This window comes from Populus alba, chromosome 9 (assembly GCF_005239225.2).
Source record: "Populus alba chromosome 9, ASM523922v2, whole genome shotgun sequence".
In the NCBI taxonomy this organism is placed as follows: domain Eukaryota; kingdom Viridiplantae; phylum Streptophyta; class Magnoliopsida; order Malpighiales; family Salicaceae; genus Populus; species Populus alba.
In genome coordinates this window covers 9,449,943-9,467,546 of record NC_133292.1, presented here as the reverse complement: position 1 = coordinate 9,467,546, position 17,604 = coordinate 9,449,943, and the positions used below count along the sequence as shown (strand labels likewise).

The window sequence follows — 17,604 nt, the reverse complement described above, 5'->3', positions numbered from 1 at the left end:
GTTATGCAAAAAAACATGGTGAAAAAGTCAACTTGTTAACTTTTTTTTACTGGTGGATAAAATATTCAACTTACGATAAAGTGTGGGTGAAATTGTTATTTTATACTAAAAGATACATGGTTTTCTCCTTTCATTTTCAAACTATCTTTTTTACGGTTCAACCTTTCCATGCCCTAATTAGATTGAATTACACTTAACATCATAGAAAAAAAAATATAAAAAAAAGATTGAGAAGTAAAACACAAAGAAAATACACAATTCACTCCAAATTCATGATTATATTTTATTTTGATCAAAAAATTTATCCTGTTTATTTCCTATCCTTGAATTTGGGAAAATAGAAAAAAAATTTTGGAGGAAAGAAGTGAAAGAAAGGGGAAAGGTTGATTGTCATGATTTCGGCAACTAAAGATGACTAAGATTCGCATCAACGAGTTTCATTAAATGAGAATAGTTTAATGATATTTGATTTTTTCTACAAACATGTTTTAATAAAAAAATTAAATTTTATTTTTAATTTTTTTGATTTGACTGGTTTTAGTTTTCCAGGGTGATTCAAGGTGTTTTAAGGTTAATAGATAAGTTTAGAAAATTTCTCGTGATACTTATTAGATATTTTTTAATTAAAATATCTTAAAAAATAGATTTTCAATTCAAAAAACACCACTCTTGATTTTTCGGGGCAGTGGTGGCTAAATTTTAGTTAGACAGAACCGAATGATACGTCGTCTACCTTTTATATTTTTTTAAAAATAAAAGGTGGATGCCATGTCATTCACGCCTAATAGAAAGAAAAAAATGGCCTAGTCGTATGAACCGAGATTCTTTTCAAGCCCGAGCACGTCAGGCAACCGAGGCATGCGTGCATTAAAATTTCAGCCGAACAATCAGCGTAAACAGGAATATTGATGGCTTCAAGCTGCATTAAAACTTGATTGGTGGTTTCCTTGCATTCGAAAGCAAAAAATAAACGAAGTTTAGTAACCGAAGCAAAAATATATCGAAACCCCAAGGACTTTAAAAAACAATTAAAACAACACATTCCCAAACCAAAATTCACTTACGATCCCTTCATTGCCAAACACAGCAAATTGCTTCTACCTCTACTTGTAAACTAAAAACAATCACTCTCCCCTCTCACTCAAAGGTCTCTCAAAATCATGGACATGGAAATCGACTTCAAAAATTATCAACTAAGCCACGAACTCCGCGGCCACGAAGACGACGTAACGACCTTTCTCTTTCCCACTCTATTTTTTTTTTTTATCTTCAATTAAACCTAAACCGTTTAATTTAATTCACCAATTTCTCAGGTTCGCGGTATTTGTGTTTGCGGAAATGCGGGAATAGCGACGTCGTCTAGGGATAAAACGGTGAGGTATTGGGTACCAGACCCGACCGACAAACGCAAGTACGAATCATCGAAAATTCTGTTAGGGCATTCGAGTTTTGTGGGACCATTGGCATGGATTCCGCCGAACCAGGACTTTGTAGAAGGCGCGATCGTGTCTGGTGGAATGGACACGATGGTGCTTGTTTGGAATTTGAGTAACGGAGAGAAAGTTCAGAGCTTGAAAGGTCATCATTTGCAAGTCACCGGTGTTGTTTTGGATGGCGAAGATATTGTTTCTTGCTCCGTTGACTGGTAGGTTCATTATCTGCGGTGTTTTCACTGAGATGAATGTTCTTTGGATTTTTTTCTTATATATATATATTGTGATTGTTATTGGACTTGTTTGTTGTAGTACCTTGAGGAGGTGGAGGAAGGGTGAACTTGTTGAGAATTGGGAGGCTCATAAGTCTGCAATTCAAGCAATTATTAAGCTGCCATCGGGCGAGCTTGTTACAGGTATATTTTTTGCTTAACTTTTGTCGAATCTTAGTTTCATTACCTGCCTGTTTATGATAATTTGTTGTTGGATTAGCCCTATGAATCTCCATTCTCATTAAGTAAAAAAATTGAGGCTCGCATTTGGAAAATTGAATGGAACTTTTAATTGTACGTTCCACTGAACTGCTGGTTTGAAGATGCATATACTCGAATTCCCGCACTTATCCTTCCAGGAATAAAATTTTAGTTGTCTGATCTGTGCTAACCTGTATCTATGTACTGGAAGGTTTTTTTCTTAATCTTTACATAATCAATTGGAACACTTCATTGTTATCCTTTTCATGTTCAATTACATAGATTTAATAGTTATGTGTGCCAACCAGCAAACCAACAGTTTTATCTTTGCTTTCTATCACAATGTAGGTTCAACTGACACAACTTTAAAACTTTGGAAGGGGAAGACGTGTTTACACACTTTTGCAGGGCATTCAGGTTGGTTACCCCCCTTTATTTTTCTTGCCTACATGTTTTGTTGCTCATCTGATGTGCATTTAAGTTTTCCTTCAAATAATTAAATGGTCTCAGAGAAATTTGCGGCTCCGCTTTGTTTAATTCTATTCCTACTACAAGAAATGGGATGGATTATTTGCTAACATTCTCATTTAGGGTTAATCCTTTTCTTTTACTGGTAAACTTTGTAGATACGGTTCGAGGCTTAGCAGAGATGCATGGATTGGGAATTCTTTCTGCATCACATGATGGGTGAGTTGTCCGTTTCATTTATTTTCTGGTTTATTATGTGGATGATTCTATTTTGTGTTTGCTTTAGTAGACGATGAATGGTGCCAAAGTTATTGCAGTTTATAAATGCAATTCCCTTAACTTCATTTTTAAATAAGTACCCTTATTGTCTTGCATAAATGGGTATTAACTGCTGTTATCGTTATTTTGTGGTAACAGCTCCATCAGATTATGGGCTTTAACTGGCGAAGTATTAATGGAGATGGTTGGTCATGCTTCAATTGTCTATTCAGTTGATTCGCATGTATCTGGACTTATTGTTAGTGGTAGTGAAGATTGTTCAGCAAAGATTTGGAAAGGTGATTGCTTCTATTATTTGTCTGTCTTCTTAGATGTAACCTCAAGGGATTGATATTTGGGCATTGCAACAGAATTGATCATGTCTTTGAAATTTTATTTTCTTGTGAAATCACTGTTGTGTTTCAGATGGAGCCTGTGTTCAGAGCATAGAGCATCCTGGTTGTGTGTGGGATGTCAAATTCTTGGAAAATGGTGATATTGTGACAGCATGCTCAGATGGAGCAGTACGTATTTGGACTTCATATCAGGAGAGAATTGCAGAACCAGCAGACCTCGACTCTTATGTCTCCCAACTTTCTCAATACAAGTTAAGCAGGTACAATCACGCATTACTTGCCAGCATATGATGCATACCTCTGCACCTTTTATTGTTAAAATGTTAAAGAGAGCTTTTGCTGTTTTCTGTATGATATGTTAGTTACTTTTGGGTAATTGTGAACTGTGAACTACAATAAAATATCTACTCACATATACCCTTAGTTTGAATTTATTAACTGTGAAGCTCCAAAAATATTAAGAAAAAAGGTATCCACTTATAGCTGAATTTGAATTTGCTGATTGTGAAGTACCCAAACTGAGAAATGTATCTAATCCTAGTAAATCTCAGTTTATTTTGTGATTTATTGCAATTCCAAGTTCATTAATTCTTGAAGTATTTGTATTTCTAGACTTCTTTTCTGAGTTTTATGATGTGTGGAAGTTGATTCCCCTGCTGGATCATTATAATGTTGGTTTCTTTATAGTGCTTGTCAGTGCTGATGCTTGATGTGAATTATTTCTGTCAGGAAGAGGGTTGGGGGATTGAAATTGGATGATTTACCAGGCCTTGAGGCTTTGCAGATTCCAGGTGTGGTTCCAGATATATCCTTAATTACCTTGGAAATCCTACTTTTAGATGAAGCTATTGCTAGTTGTCTTGAAAATCAATTGTGAGAAGCAGACAATTCTGCCGTAAAGTTGTAGAGCAATGACCTTTACTAGTACAAAATAAATGCAGAATTCAATAGCATCGCCTGGGTAATTGTATCAGTGAGGAGGAAACGGAATTCTTCTAGATGTTGACTGTGTTTTTACATAAGTGTATTATATTCAGTGTTTCTTGCGGAGGTGATGGTGGAAATGTTGCCTGATTTCTATTGTAGATTGCTAGCCAAGTAACGCATTGTAATTATTTTATGATCAGGAACCACTGATGGCCAGACCAAAGTCATTAGAGAAGGGGACAATGGTGTAGCATATGCTTGGAATCTGAGAGAGCAGAAGTGGGATAAAGTAACATTTAGTTTCATCTTAACCATATTTCTCAGCAATTTTCTTCATGTTCATTTTGTTCTTTAAGGCTTATTCACGAGTCTATGCATGTAGTTCGTTGCAATGCATTCTTTTTTGCACAGAGAGCATTGTCCCTCTACATGCTACCCAAAGTAATCTCTAAATTGACTTGTGGCATCGTATTTGCTGCCTTTTCTCTGTCTGATAATTATCCATCATCCCTTTGGCTTGTAAGAGGTGAAAGATGGGTTTTCAATAGTTTACTTGAACCTCAAAGGAAAAGAAAGTTTGAGTTGGTGCCATATATTCTTGATTTAAAAATGAATACATGCTTATACATACTCTGATGAATTTTCTTTTTTTGTTGTGTTTTCCTCCTACTATACAAGAAAAAAAATTCTTTGAATCATAAATATCTTTTGTTTCATGTTATGTGCTCAACCCCTTTGCTTATCTCGTTTGTTTTCACAAGATATATCCACATATTCTTATTTTCAGGACATTGAGTTAGACGTGTGCAATTCATATGGTGGTCATTGACTGACAAATTGAACAATGCCTTTCATTATGTGATGAAGGACTAAATGGCATTAGTGCTTCTAGGTGTTGTCATCTTCTGAAGATGAGAACAAGTACTAGGAAATGAAGTTTCTATATACAATTGAGCTTTCAGTACTGTGGGTTTTAAGCAACCGCATATGATCATATTCATGTGTTATCTCCAAAGAGAATTAGAATTAATTGGTGGCTTTAGTTTCTCCAATTACATATGCACACAAGTGAAGTTTGTGGATTTGATGTTATTGTGATGAAAAGGAAGTACAAATTAGGTTATGCCATGGTTGACAGATTGTGATTCTGTTCTCTTGTTACTTCTGGAAATTTATTTCTTTTTATTGTTTGATTGCTCTTATTTTGTTATTTCTCTTCCATTTTCAGATTGGAGAAGTTGTTGATGGACCAGAAGATGGCATGAAGCGTCCCGTTCTTGATGGATTTGAATATGATTATGGTCAGTGTCTATATATTGGCTACTTTGAACCTCATTTTCCTTGGCTTTGTCGTGTTTTCTTATTCCTTGAACCTCATTCACCCTACTGTTTATATTGATGGTCTTCTAATCCTTTTATCAGTATTTGATGTTGATATTGGTGATGGTGAGCCGATTCGCAAGTTGCCATACAATCGATCAGGTGAATTTCTTCTCCTACCTTTTGAATGTTTATGATGGTGTTCAAGGCCATGTGTTCTCTGAGAGTTTTTGTATTCCTTGCTCCTGGTTCTTGGAGGGAATAACCGGAAAAAAATACTTAATTAAGGAATTGACTCAAAATGCTCTCAACAGTTTTCTTCTTTTGTCCAACACCATATGGAGCTTGAGTTTCCCCTTTCCTTTTGCCTCAAAAATAATAGTTCAACTGTTTGATTCAGTGGTTTTTGACTTCAAATTCGAAGTGTATTTCTGTCGCTTTTCAAAGAATAATGTAGAATGTGGACTTCATTAGTTTCTTACATAAAATGTGTTGGCATGCAAATATTTATAATGACTGGTATATTTCCAGATAATCCATATGACACTGCTGACAAGTGGCTTCTCAAGGAGAATCTTCCTCTTGCCTATCGTCAACAGATTGTAGAGTTTATACTCCAAAATTCTGGACAGGGGGGAGTTGCACTTGATTCATCATTCCGTGACCCGTTCACTGGCGGTAAGTATAATTTCATTTTGGTATGATACATGAAGCTATCTTTAACTGGTAAGATGTGTAGTCATTCCTGTTTTCTTGTGATGTAATATTTTTTTTCAATATATCAGCAAATGCTTATATACCCGGAGGATCTTCTAGCATGTCTGGTATGTATCCATTGACCAGAAAAAAGAACTTTATATTTATCTTAGCTTCTGCCTTGGGATTTAGCCAATGTCATAAATCATGGCATGAATCTAAGATGTTTGTCTTCTTTTTTATACAACAGCTGTTTCAGCGAAACCTACTTTCAAACATATTCCCAAGGTATGCTCTTAAACCTTTGTTTGAAAGGTTTATAATGCATCTAGAACTCCTTTTCAGCTATTTGAACTTTGGCACGATGATAGACTTAGATTTTTTTCCTGATAGTAGTGTTTCTTGAATTACTCACCCAAATAGTTTGTAGCTCCGTATAGTTGGGTTAGAACTTAGGAAGCCTTTGGTAGTTTAGTTCTTGATGATAAATGAGCTATATTTTATTTTCATAAGTTGAAAGTTATCATTTTGGGTCCTTTTAGAAATGAATAGGCAGAACTAGGCCAGCCAGATATGAACTTGATGTGGTGCAAAATAGCTAAATCGATCTTCCAACTAAATATGATGATGCTATATTAAACTGTTTTTAGCACATTGCTGTTCAACTCTCTTTTGATGAAATACTCTTTATATGTTTTTGTATTGATGGTCTTGAGTTTTTTGTGATGCTAAGATTGATGAACTCAAATTCTGCTAGTGGTCTTTTTAATCTTTAATATCCTTTTCCATTTCATTTCCAGAAAGGAATGCTTGTTTTTGACGTGGCTCAGTTTGATGGGATCCTGAAAAAGATCACAGAGTTCCACAATTCTCTTTTATCTGATCCTGTAGGTTGTTTTACAATTATTAGTTTTCTGTTTCATCATTGTGGTTTTAAGTTTCTTATATTTATTTCTTGAATATATATTGTCAATTTTGCGAAGGTCAAAAAGGACCTGTCTTTGTCAGAGCTTGAGATATCAAGATTGGGTGCAGTTATTAAAATTTTAAAGGACACATCACATTACCATACAAGTAGATTTGCAGATGCTGACATTGCTTTGCTGCTGAAATTGCTAAAATCTTGGCCACTGGCAATGATATTTCCAGGTCAGTATTTTACATTATACATGCTGTTGATTGTGAACCTCTATGCATGTTCATCCTTAATATTTTGTGATTTTCTCTATATATGGCAACTGGTGCCATTTGGATAATGCTTTCGCAGAGTCATTGAGAACCTGCCCAAACACTTTTAACTTTGAGCACTATTTGAGATATTTATTTTACCAGCTTGAGGTTCAATAAAGAATGAACTAAGCTGATATCACAGATGCTTTGGGTTTGTTCAAAGATTACCCAATTCAGCTCTATTTTTCTGGGCAACGGACTGCATTTCACTGGAAAATCCAAAGCTAGCTTTGAGAAATATTAGCCTACAAGAAGCCTAATTTTAATTACTATCAGAATTTTAACTGATGATCCCAAACTCATTGGTTTTTTCAGGGTTTTCAAATTGATGATATCAAACAGGTTGCTTTTTTGCCTGCTGGACCTTTTCTTGAATCCCCTGATATTTCAGCGGCCAGGATATCTCTGTGGATAGGAATAACCACATTGAAGTGAACTGGCCTTATTTTTAACTTGAATGCTTCCATTGCACATAGCTGATGCCTCTCTACAATGTAGTGGGACCCTCTTCCATTTGATGAACCATGGACTACCAATTCAAATTACCTAAACTTAAAGATACTGTTACCTGCTTAGAAAATTGTTTAAAACCTGCGGTAATACATGCATCCCACATGTGTAAAATGCTATGCATGACACTGGTTCTCACTTCATGCAAATTCATCAGTGCAGTTTTCCCCCTTCATATAGATGAGTACATAATCTTTGCTCACTTGGTGCACTGTTTTGTTTCAGTTATTGATATTCTGAGGATGCTTGTTCTACACCCAGATGGGGCGACTGTACTTCTCAAGCATGTTGAAGATGAAAATGGTACCTGGAGATGCAACTATGTTTTAGTTCTAGTTGAGAGACTTGATTGCAAAAAATATTATCTATTATCTCTGCATGTTCCCTTTCAAATTATCTCACTTTTTTTCACTAAACATAGAATGGAGTGGTTGATGAGACCAGATGATGAGGGATTGAGGTGTAGGGTGTCCTGACCAGAAATTTCTCTGCAAACATGCTAGTTTTTTTACTGCAGAACAAGTTTTAGTTATGATTATTATAGAATTTTATGTGTAAATTTGATGTTTAGTGTAGACCTTATTTGCTATCAGATATCCTGATGGAAATGATCAAGAGAGTTGCAACAAATCCTCCACTTCCTCCAAACCTTTTAACGGGCATCCGTGCTGTGACTAATCTATTCAAGAATTTACCCTACCATACCTGGCTTCAAAAGCACCAGAGTGAGGTAACTTTCACAATGTTTTCTCAGATCAAAGTTACATATAGGAAGTTGATATGAATAACCAGTGACAAGTCACCCTGACTTTGTTATCCAGGGGATATAATCCTTGTCATTAAAGATGCTGAATTGTTATTTCTTAAGAGGTTCTTTGCCTTAATGTTTCATCTGGCATTATAGTGGTCTACTGGGGTCATTAGGAGTTGTAAATATTTATGCTTTTGTGGCCTTTGTCCAAATCTGACTTTGATCATTGGCTGTATAGGTTTGAGCATGTTCATAAGCCTGTCACAGCTTCGGCATACTTAGCAAACTCTGCACACATGATTGTTTTTCAATCGCATGTATAGTGATAATGCCTTTTAACTGATATGCAGATTCTTGATGCTTTTTCAAGCTGTTGTTCATCTTCCAATAAGAACTTGCAGTTGTCTTATGCTACCATGATACTCAAGTGAGCATTTTCTCATCTCCATACATTCGCACATTTTCCCCCCTCTTGCAGTTTTGTTAAATTACCACATCAGTGCATGGATTTATGATATTCTCCTAGTATTGATGCACATATATTTTCCCTTCCTCCATCAATTCTATGATTTGTTTTCACAGTTATGCCGTGCTGTTGATTGAAAAGAAAGATCTTGAAGGCCAATCCCAAGTTCTTACAGCAGCTCTTGAGGTATGGTTTATCATTTACTTGCAACCTTTTGGAAATGGTCATGCTTTGCATGTTCTATCCTGATTTTATTCCAGACTGCAATACGAAGAATGCCTATCTAGTATTCTGCTTAGATTTCCAGAGAAGGGAATCCTTACCTATCTTGAAAATGTGTCCCTCTTTTTCCCTACAGATTGCAGAAGGGGAAAATATTGAAGTTGATTCAAAATTCCGGGCTTTAGTTGCTGTTGGATCACTGGTATATCTTACTCTCTCTACATATACCCAGTGATTTTACTTTTCTAACTAGCAGTTTTGGTTTTCTTTTAGTGGGCATTTTCTCCCCTTCTCAAATATATAGGAAATTGATCGAGAAGGGATTTTTCAAATAAATCTTTCATTTTTTCTTGTATATCATGATGGAATACAATTTTACTTGTATACCATGGTAACGTTTTGATCTCAATATGTACTAAATGAATTTCATAGTGCTTAGGGTCTTCTAGGATCTTCTAGTGTTAATGTTTATTGCTTGTATGCTACATTTTACCTTACGCATCCCAGCAGGGAATTAATATGAATCACAACTTCTTGAATTTCGAGTAAAAGAACATATTAAGAGAAGTGACTGGAATCTTAAAGATTTTAAAGAACACGGTTAGTCAAGGCAAGTTGTTAATCGAATTTAAATAGGGAGAGCTACACTTGGATTGTTTCTTGAGGGATGCCTATTGTTTTATATATCAGAGTACTTGCGTCCTACCAATTGTTTAATTCAGGAACATCTTGATGTCTTCCTTGCACAGATGCTTGATGGTCTGGTGAAAAGAATTGCATTGGACTTTGATGTTGAGAATGTTGCGAAAACAGCCAAAGCTTCTAAAGAAACGAAGATTGCAGAAGTTGGAGCTGACATTGAACTGCTAACAAAACAGAAGTGATGTTGGTCTGTGGTAAGTGCTTTTTTTTAAAACCTGTATTAAAATAGACTTTTTATTCAGACGATGGAGCAAACTTGTGTGCCTTTAAAATGCATGCATAAACCTATAAGCCAGTTTTACTCTCTGCATAGCATAACTAGCACAGACGGATTAGTTTTCATGCGTAAGATAAACTACAACAGAGGGTACTTAACTAGCGTAGCAGAATAGTTGCATGGCAGGGCACATATCTGATAGAAATCTCAATAAGGATATTCACCCAGGACTCGCGTCTTTTTCCCGTTTGCAGTACTGTTGGGAAAAACCAAAAGCTACAAGCTCATAAAAGGGATCGACAGTTAGGAAGTGACCTCTAGTTTGGATGAAGCCCGGGTCATGCGATGAGAAGATCGACTCAGCGACTGGGTCCCCCATTGTTTGAAGAATATGCTGACCTCATGCATGCAACGAGGTCTTTGGGGATTTTATGCAAAATTTAATTTGGCTACACCCGACACACCCCATCCCTTCTTATAAATAAAAAAGCCTCAAAAAATTTAATTTTGGTGAATGCTCAGTACAGAGATGGTTATTTATTTGGATTTAACTTGATTAAGAAGATGAAACCAAGAAAATCCAGGAATTTAAATAAAAAAAATATCAAGAAAAAGGGAGTGGCTGTCTGCACCTGCCTTTTATATATATAAAACAAATAATAACTTAGATGGTTATTGTTTTTTTTCTATACAAAGGGTTGATTATTTTTTCTGTACATTCATGACCCAGACCATTGAATCTGCTAAATAAGCCGAATATAAATTAACGATGGCGAGAGGCCGAACGAATGTGAAATTATATGGATCATAGCGTACAATTCAGTGTCCATTTAGGCGACTAGGAGCAGATTATTGCACTCTTCACCATGATCTCTGGATTAAGCCTTTCTTTTGGCCTTGAATATTTGAGCAGTCCAGTACAAGGCCGGTAGATCAAGATGCATAAAAAATTGCTTCAAGATCATTTCTCAGCATTGGAGAGGCTGTATGTAACTTACCCCATGCTGCCATATTAATTTATTTATTTACTGCCATTTAATCCCACTATAAACCGGTGCGTGGAACAATCACTGGGTTGTTCACTCTATTACATGAAAAATTAGTTGCTCTTAACAATTCGCATGCTTCGATTGAGCACTGGTAAAAGAAGGATTTCTAAGCGTGTATATATTCTGTACAGAATATCCAGTTTATAACGTTATTTTGTAAAGAAAATTGTATTCTTAAAACTTCATTCTATCGAAAGCTACAACCTTTATTAGCCAATATTGAATAGATTGAATCATTTTCAGCTGTCGAAAACCGGATGTTTTGTCAATAATATAAATCTCGCACCATGCCAAATTCAGGCTGCTTGAAATTAACTATATATAACAGAAAGGTTTTAAACATACATTGACTCTGTTTTCACCTTATCAACACCCATCATTGCAAGAAAACCATTGAAAAAGGAGGGAAAGAGAGAAAAAACCCAACACCAGAAGAGTAAAACAGATGTAGAGTGGAAGGTGGGTCCAACACTATGAATCTTCCATTCTAATGTTATTCGCATGGTAGAAAATCACAGCTACAATTATTGGCGACGCATCACATAAGGTAGAATATTGCGTTGGGTAGTCAGTCTTCAACTTGCCAATTGATTGTAGAAACTGATAATGAGAAACAAGTGCTCCGCGCTATCAATTTGTGACAGTAGCTTGGGTGGGTAGAAGTGCAAATGTTGCCGCAGAGTGGAAAGCCAGGGCGACTAGATGTTTCAAATGTCTACTTGACTGGGTTTACAACCACCCAGATGAACTTCGTTGTATTCTTGTAGAAGATTTCCCTAGTGGTTGAATGAATAGCCTGCTCTGCTGTTAAAAAAAAAAGTTCAATGCAATAGAAAAAAAACATTATAGAAACTTCACTATATATATATCTGACATCTTGAAAATACATCAGACGCTTGAATAAATTACCTGAAAATACCTGCTTCAACGGTTAGTTTCTTCTTGCACCGTTTCTGTGAGCTTTCTTCTTTCTTCCTTTTGTTTTCGGATTCCATTGAACTTCGACCATCCTCACAAACCATGCCGGTTTTCTTGTTCTAAACACTATGTATCCCACTGTAGCTCCAAACACAAATCCACATCCATACCCCATCACAACTGCTTTCCATCCAAATCCATCTCCAAACAGTGATGAATCATCTCCTTCTTCGGAGTTTGATGGTGGTGGTTGTTGTGTCTCACCACTATTGCATTCATTTGAGATTTGAAATCCACACAAGCCCGAGTTTCCTTCGAATGAGCCCTTATTGAACGTGTTGAACTGCTTTCCTTTAGGTATGGGTCCCTCTAGCTGGTTATGTGAAAGGTTTAGGACACTAAGAAATGTTAGATCTGCCAACTGCATCGGAATCCTTCCCGTAAGCAAATTTGAAGAGAGATCTAACGATTCCAGATTGGCCAAATTCCCCAATGAAGGTTGAATATATCCTGTAAGGGAGTTGTGAGAGAAGTTTAGCTGTTGAAGTGCATTAAGCTTTCCAATCGACTCTGGTATCTCTCCAATAAAACTGTTGTGCGACAAATCAATGAATGCGAGGGTACTTCTAATTTTCACAAACTCAATTTCCAGCCCTTTCCACGTCAGTTTTACAGAATAATCATAACTGATGTTTCTAACCTTCATGTAAATCATATCTTGATCCAAGGTCTTCATTGCTTCCAGACCATTGAAATACCCAGTTGGCAATGGTCCACTAAAATTATTGCTGGAGATGTCAAAAATCCTTAGTTTTGAAAAGGCGTAGCTGGTCGTCGGACCTTTCACAAACCCATGGAGCTCGTTGGATTTTAGAACAAGAACCTGTAGCTCTTGAAGCGTATCCAGAAAGTAGGGGAACTTGCCTTTTATCTTATTGAAGCCAAGATCAAGAACCTCCAATTGTGTACAGTTGATCATAGATGGTGGTATTTCCCCTTCCAATTCGTTGCCATTGAGATTGAGATATCTCAAGTTATTCCCCACCAAAAACCTTGAAAGGATTGTGCCTTGGAGATCATTCATGCCAAGATGCAACACTGAGAGACTGTCGCTCAAGCTCCCCAGACATTGTGGTATAAAACCACTCAAGCTGTTGTTGGACAAGTCAAGTACTTGTAGGGCTGTCAGCTTACAAGCAGAAGAAGAAATCTCTCCTGTTAACTTGTTGGATGCAAGTTTAAGGACTATCAAGTTCTCTTGATTGAAAACTGAACTTGGAATTGGGCCATGCAAGTGGTTATTGCTCAAATCAAGCAATCTTAATGAATTGTACTGGAATTCACTTAAATTCCCAGTGAATAAGTTACCATGGAGGTCCAAATACTGCAGAGAGGGATGAGAAAACAAAAAGGACGGTATTGTGCCCGTGAACAAGTTATCAGATAACATGAGAGATATTAGATTTGGAAGGCTGGTTATTTGAGGAGAGATAGGGCCTAGCAATTGATTATCTGATAAAAATAAACGTTCAAGTTGTGTCAGGCTACCCAAAAAATCTGGAATCTGACCCTTGAAATTATTGGAACTAAGATCCAACAAATTGAGATTCACAAGGTTTGCAAGAGATGACGGGATGCGGCCACTCAAATTATTAAATGCGAGATCTAATTCAATAAGCTGTGTGAGGTTACCAAGTAGGGCTAGATTTGATCTTTTGCTAATGTTACAGTTACTGAGATACAGCTTTGTCAACGACTTTAGATTATTGATAAAGTCATTCTCGATAGAAATTGAGATTTTCGTATCAAAAAGAGCTAACTCCTCGAGGGAACTGCTCACATTGGAGGAAGGAAAAGAACCTGTGAGGCCTACGTTACCCCCCAAATTGAGAAATTCAAGGTTTGGTAAGAGAAAGATGTTGGCTGGGAATTCCCCTCGCAGCCCACAATTCCCGAAAGAAAGAATTGACAAAGAAGACGGAAAATTCTTCAAGGAATTGGGTACAACCAAAGACATATTTACCCACCGCAAAAGGAGTTTTCTTAACTTGGTTAGGTTTTGAACAAGCTTGTTAAGAGAAGATGAATCTAGTGTCAGGTAAGAGTTCCCAGAGAGATCAAGTGAAACCAACTCAGTGAGCTGCTCAAAATCAGATGGAACCGAACCTGTAAAATTGTTGAATCCGAGATTCAAGGTCTGGAGGTGCTTAAGTTTTCCTATAGAGAAAGGGATGTGACCACTCAAGTTGTTATATGAAATGTCCAACACAGTGAGTTGTGTGAGGTTGCCAAGCCGTGGTAGACTTGAGCCAGTAAAATTGCATTGTTTAAGATACAATTGCTTCACCGACTTCAAATTATTAACTGGATCATGTTCTAGATGTATTGAAATCCCCGTCATTGATAGATCCAAGTATGAAAGAGCATTACTCACATTGAATGGTGGAAAAGAGCCAGTAAGGTCCATGTTCTCCGATAAATCAAGCAGCTGCAAGTTTGATAGCCCATGGACGTTACTTGGTAATTTCCCTTGCAATCCACATCTAATGAGCTGGAGTGATGACAAAGGAGAAGAAAGATTCATCAAGGAACTGGGTACAACCATTGACATGTCTACCTCGCTCAAATGAAGTTCTCTTAGCTTGGTTAGGTTTTGAACAAGCTTGTTAAAAGGAATTGGTTCTAGTGCCAGTTTGTTATTATAAGAGAGATCAAGCGAAACCAGTTTGGACAGATGAGAGATTTGTGATGGAACTAGGCCAGTAAAACCCGAATAGTTTAGGTTAAGATGTGTCAAACTGGAAAAGTCGCCAAACTGAGATGAAATATGAGAGAGATTGAAATCATTGTAAGAGAGGTCGAGCTTTTGAAGATGATGAAGGGAGAAGAGAGTGCTATTGGAATGGAGAGCGCCATAAAGCATGCTGCAGGCAAGGTCAAGCCCAATGACTTGCCCACTCTTGATGTCACAAGTCACCCCATCCCACAAGCAGCAATCTGTGCCCTCTTTCCATGACTCTGTCTTGGGATTTTCACAATACTCAAAAGAAGCAGAAGGATTAATGGAAAAAGAATCTTTGAACTGGAGCAGATGAATACTTTGGTCACGGGCACACAATTGAGCTGAAGAGGAGAAGTTTGAAGACAAGGATGACGAAACTGTTGGATTAAAATGCAAGAGAAACAAAATTAAAGACACAGACTGAGTGAACCGTAGTAAACATCCCATTTTCTCTTTCAGTATTCAAAACAGTGGACGCAAAATGAAATTAAGGTGCTCGAGCACTCGGGTGAGACGGAAATCAAATGTGTGTTTTGTACTATTTATAGACAGCTTGACTGTGCGACTCAAATTTTTGCCGTAATTATAAAATCACTAATTGCAAACAGTAAGATTCCTACCGCTTTCCTTTTTTGGCCCATTATTCTGCAAGACAGCAGTGTTCTTGCAACTTGCTCGGTTCTTGCAACTTGCTCGGTTCTTTAAAAAAAGCAAGAGTGTCAACTTAGCTCCTGGCGGGCGGATTAGTTGGGCTGCGCTGCTAAATGTTTTACTGAAATTTATAAAAACAACTAGAGGAAGAAAAAATTGTGGTCACAGTTTTGAAATGATCAGACTGGTTTTCCTCAAGTATAATTCACCAATGGAATTTCTTAAAAGCTTCCTTTTGCCAACTGAGATTTTTTTCACATAAATTCAAGTAACCATTTAAAGCAAAGGCCCCTGCGTCTAGCTTGTCCAATCCTTTCCAACTTTCCTTTTTTTTTTTCAAGGTTTTCTTTATTATTATTCTTTTTGAAAATATAAGATGAATTTCTCCTCAAAACAAATTGTCATATGAAAATGTGATGATTTTTGACGTCAAGTATCATTTAACTCATTGTTTCGAGGGGAGTTTGTTCAGGCACATACGTGTTTTGAAACATTCAACTAAATGACTCCCGATGTGCTTCCAATGTAGAAAGTTATTATAAAAGAAATCAAGAATAGGAAATAAAACATGCTTTTTCTGTAAGTAAAAAAGGGAATTTTCTTGGTGAAAATCATTATAAAACTACTAAACTTCCGATAACAAAAAGTCGTATTTAAACTAGTAAGCCTAAGTACCTTAAAAGAAAACAAGTTAATGAATAGTTTATAAAACCAATGGGCCTTAGTGGTAATAAGTTCCTTGCACTTGCAAAACCGGTTCAAATCCTCCTAGAAGTATTTGAGCTTATAAAATAAATAAATAAATAGAGCTCCTTACGAAAGGAGCCAGCGTAGCCCCTCATCCTTGACTGGAAAATCGGGGCTCCCCAAGCCGACAGCCAACAATACAGTTCTGTCTTGTATTTAAAGGCTTGGCATTGCTCTTCTGGACCCTTTTTGACTTGAAACAGGACAACTTGGTCTCAAATGGTTTATTTTAAAACATTCTTTCTTTGGACACTCGTTGGATCCTTCCCGGCTGCGATGGCTCCAAGTCAATGAGTCTTTATTGAAGAAGGGGAAGGGTCCGTCGAACATTGAACCTTTGTTAAGCCAGGAGTAGAAGGTGTGGACAGTACTGTTAAATAATATATTTATTTTGTTTTATTTATTAAGAATAAGATAATACTTTTAATTTAACATATATCTAAGTTTTTTTTATTATGTTAAAGGAAGAACTTTTAGACAAATGAAATTGGGGAGAATTCTAGCCTCCTTCTCTTCCATGTTTGTATTTATTTTTGTGTTAATTGAATTATTTTAATATAGTATCATAGCTGATTTTATAAAATAAAGCTAGAATTTATATTTAACTGAATTGTTTTAATATAGTATTAGAGTTAGTTTTATAAAACGAGGTTTAATTTCAAACACAACTTTCACATATCCAACTATTTTGGTAATTTTATCTTCTGCTAAAGGAAGTTTTTTTTAGAATAATATTGTTTTTTATTTCTGCAAAATCTAGTATGAATTTGAGAACTTTTTACTTTATATAAGACATATACTTGAAACTTGATTCCTTTACCTACGGATAAGAGTGCTATTGATTATTATTAAATGTATTAAATCAAGATTAATTTTAATAGATCTATTAAGCTATACAAAACTAAATCGGTTGTAAAATGATTCTCTCAATCTTTTACAAAGCAGATTCGGCTCTTAAAACCCATCTCTTTGCTGGTGTGATGCCACAGTACCGCATGTAATAAGGTGAAGAAAGAACTGGACACGTAGCGTATACCTTGAAATTGAAGTCCACCAGCTGTTATTTTGTTCATGACCCTTATTTTATCATCAAACCTACTACACCAGCACTACAAACTCATTTAACCAGTGTTTGTGTTTGGGTACATGGTTCTAATTATTCCTACACCATTAATTTAGAAACTATGAATATTTTATTTCCTATTTAGGTGTATAGCTTAATTACATAAAAATAAACTGATACACATACTGCTCAAGATACAAAATTAGTAATTCCTTGTGTTTTTCTCTTGTAATGTATATCATAGTTTTTCTTTATTTTATCATTTTTTTTTTACATTTCCTGATTCAATCTCCTACAACATTCGAAATTACCCCCCCTTTCATTTTTTTAACTTCAAGAAACGAACCCGCGGGAATGAACAATTT

General features: G+C 36.2%; 2 protein-coding genes across 6 annotated transcripts; one reads left to right on the top strand and one right to left on the bottom strand.

The window, feature by feature from the left end:
- The first annotated feature begins 1,046 nt into the window (after positions 1 to 1,046).
- On the top strand, positions 1,047 to 10,538 carry LOC118058735 (uncharacterized). Of its 2 annotated transcripts, none has more exons than XM_035071477.2 (23): positions 1,047 to 1,226; positions 1,314 to 1,645; positions 1,746 to 1,849; positions 2,255 to 2,323; positions 2,533 to 2,593; positions 2,792 to 2,931; positions 3,059 to 3,248; positions 3,718 to 3,779; positions 4,116 to 4,204; positions 5,144 to 5,216; positions 5,338 to 5,397; positions 5,767 to 5,913; positions 6,021 to 6,059; positions 6,182 to 6,219; positions 6,732 to 6,818; positions 6,915 to 7,080; positions 7,897 to 7,974; positions 8,265 to 8,401; positions 8,773 to 8,849; positions 9,005 to 9,074; positions 9,247 to 9,312; positions 9,860 to 10,006; positions 10,258 to 10,538. In XM_035071477.2, exons 1-22 carry the CDS (start codon positions 1,161 to 1,163, stop codon positions 9,992 to 9,994), a joined length of 2,286 nt encoding a protein of 761 aa, XP_034927368.1. In that variant the 5' UTR covers positions 1,047 to 1,160; the 3' UTR covers positions 9,995 to 10,006; positions 10,258 to 10,538. The 2 variants fall into 2 exon arrangements, with proteins under 2 accessions (XP_034927368.1, XP_034927367.1); XM_035071476.2 differs by having other exon boundaries at positions 1,048 to 1,226; positions 10,284 to 10,538.
- Positions 10,539 to 11,366: 828 nt separating this feature from the next.
- Positions 11,367 to 15,314, bottom strand: LOC118058733 (uncharacterized). 4 transcript variants are annotated; one of them, XM_035071472.2, is made up of 2 exons: positions 11,988 to 15,314; positions 11,367 to 11,879 (listed from the first exon to the last, which is right to left on the bottom strand). In XM_035071472.2, exon 1 carries the CDS (start codon positions 15,223 to 15,225, stop codon positions 12,010 to 12,012), a length of 3,216 nt encoding a protein of 1,071 aa, XP_034927363.1. In that variant the 5' UTR covers positions 15,226 to 15,314; the 3' UTR covers positions 11,367 to 11,879; positions 11,988 to 12,009. The 4 variants fall into 4 exon arrangements, with proteins under 4 accessions (XP_034927363.1, XP_034927364.1, XP_034927365.1 ...); XM_035071473.2 differs by having other exon boundaries at positions 11,367 to 11,882; positions 11,998 to 15,314; XM_035071474.2 differs by having other exon boundaries at positions 11,998 to 15,314.
- Between the last annotated feature and the right edge of the window lie 2,290 nt (positions 15,315 to 17,604).

Excerpts from the sequence above, each read along its gene's own strand:
- LOC118058735 (XM_035071477.2), top strand. The coding sequence starts at position 1,161 with ATGGACATGGAAATCGACTTCAAAAATTATCAACTAAGCCACGAACTC. Across the intron at positions 3,780-4,115 it reads TGAGGCTTTGCAGATTCCAG|GAACCACTGATGGCCAGACC; the intron begins GTGTGGTTCCAG and ends TTTTATGATCAG. Across the intron at positions 6,220-6,731 it reads CTTTCAAACATATTCCCAAG|AAAGGAATGCTTGTTTTTGA; the intron begins GTATGCTCTTAA and ends TTTCATTTCCAG.
- LOC118058733 (XM_035071472.2), bottom strand. The coding sequence starts at position 15,225 with ATGGGATGTTTACTACGGTTCACTCAGTCTGTGTCTTTAATTTTGTTT.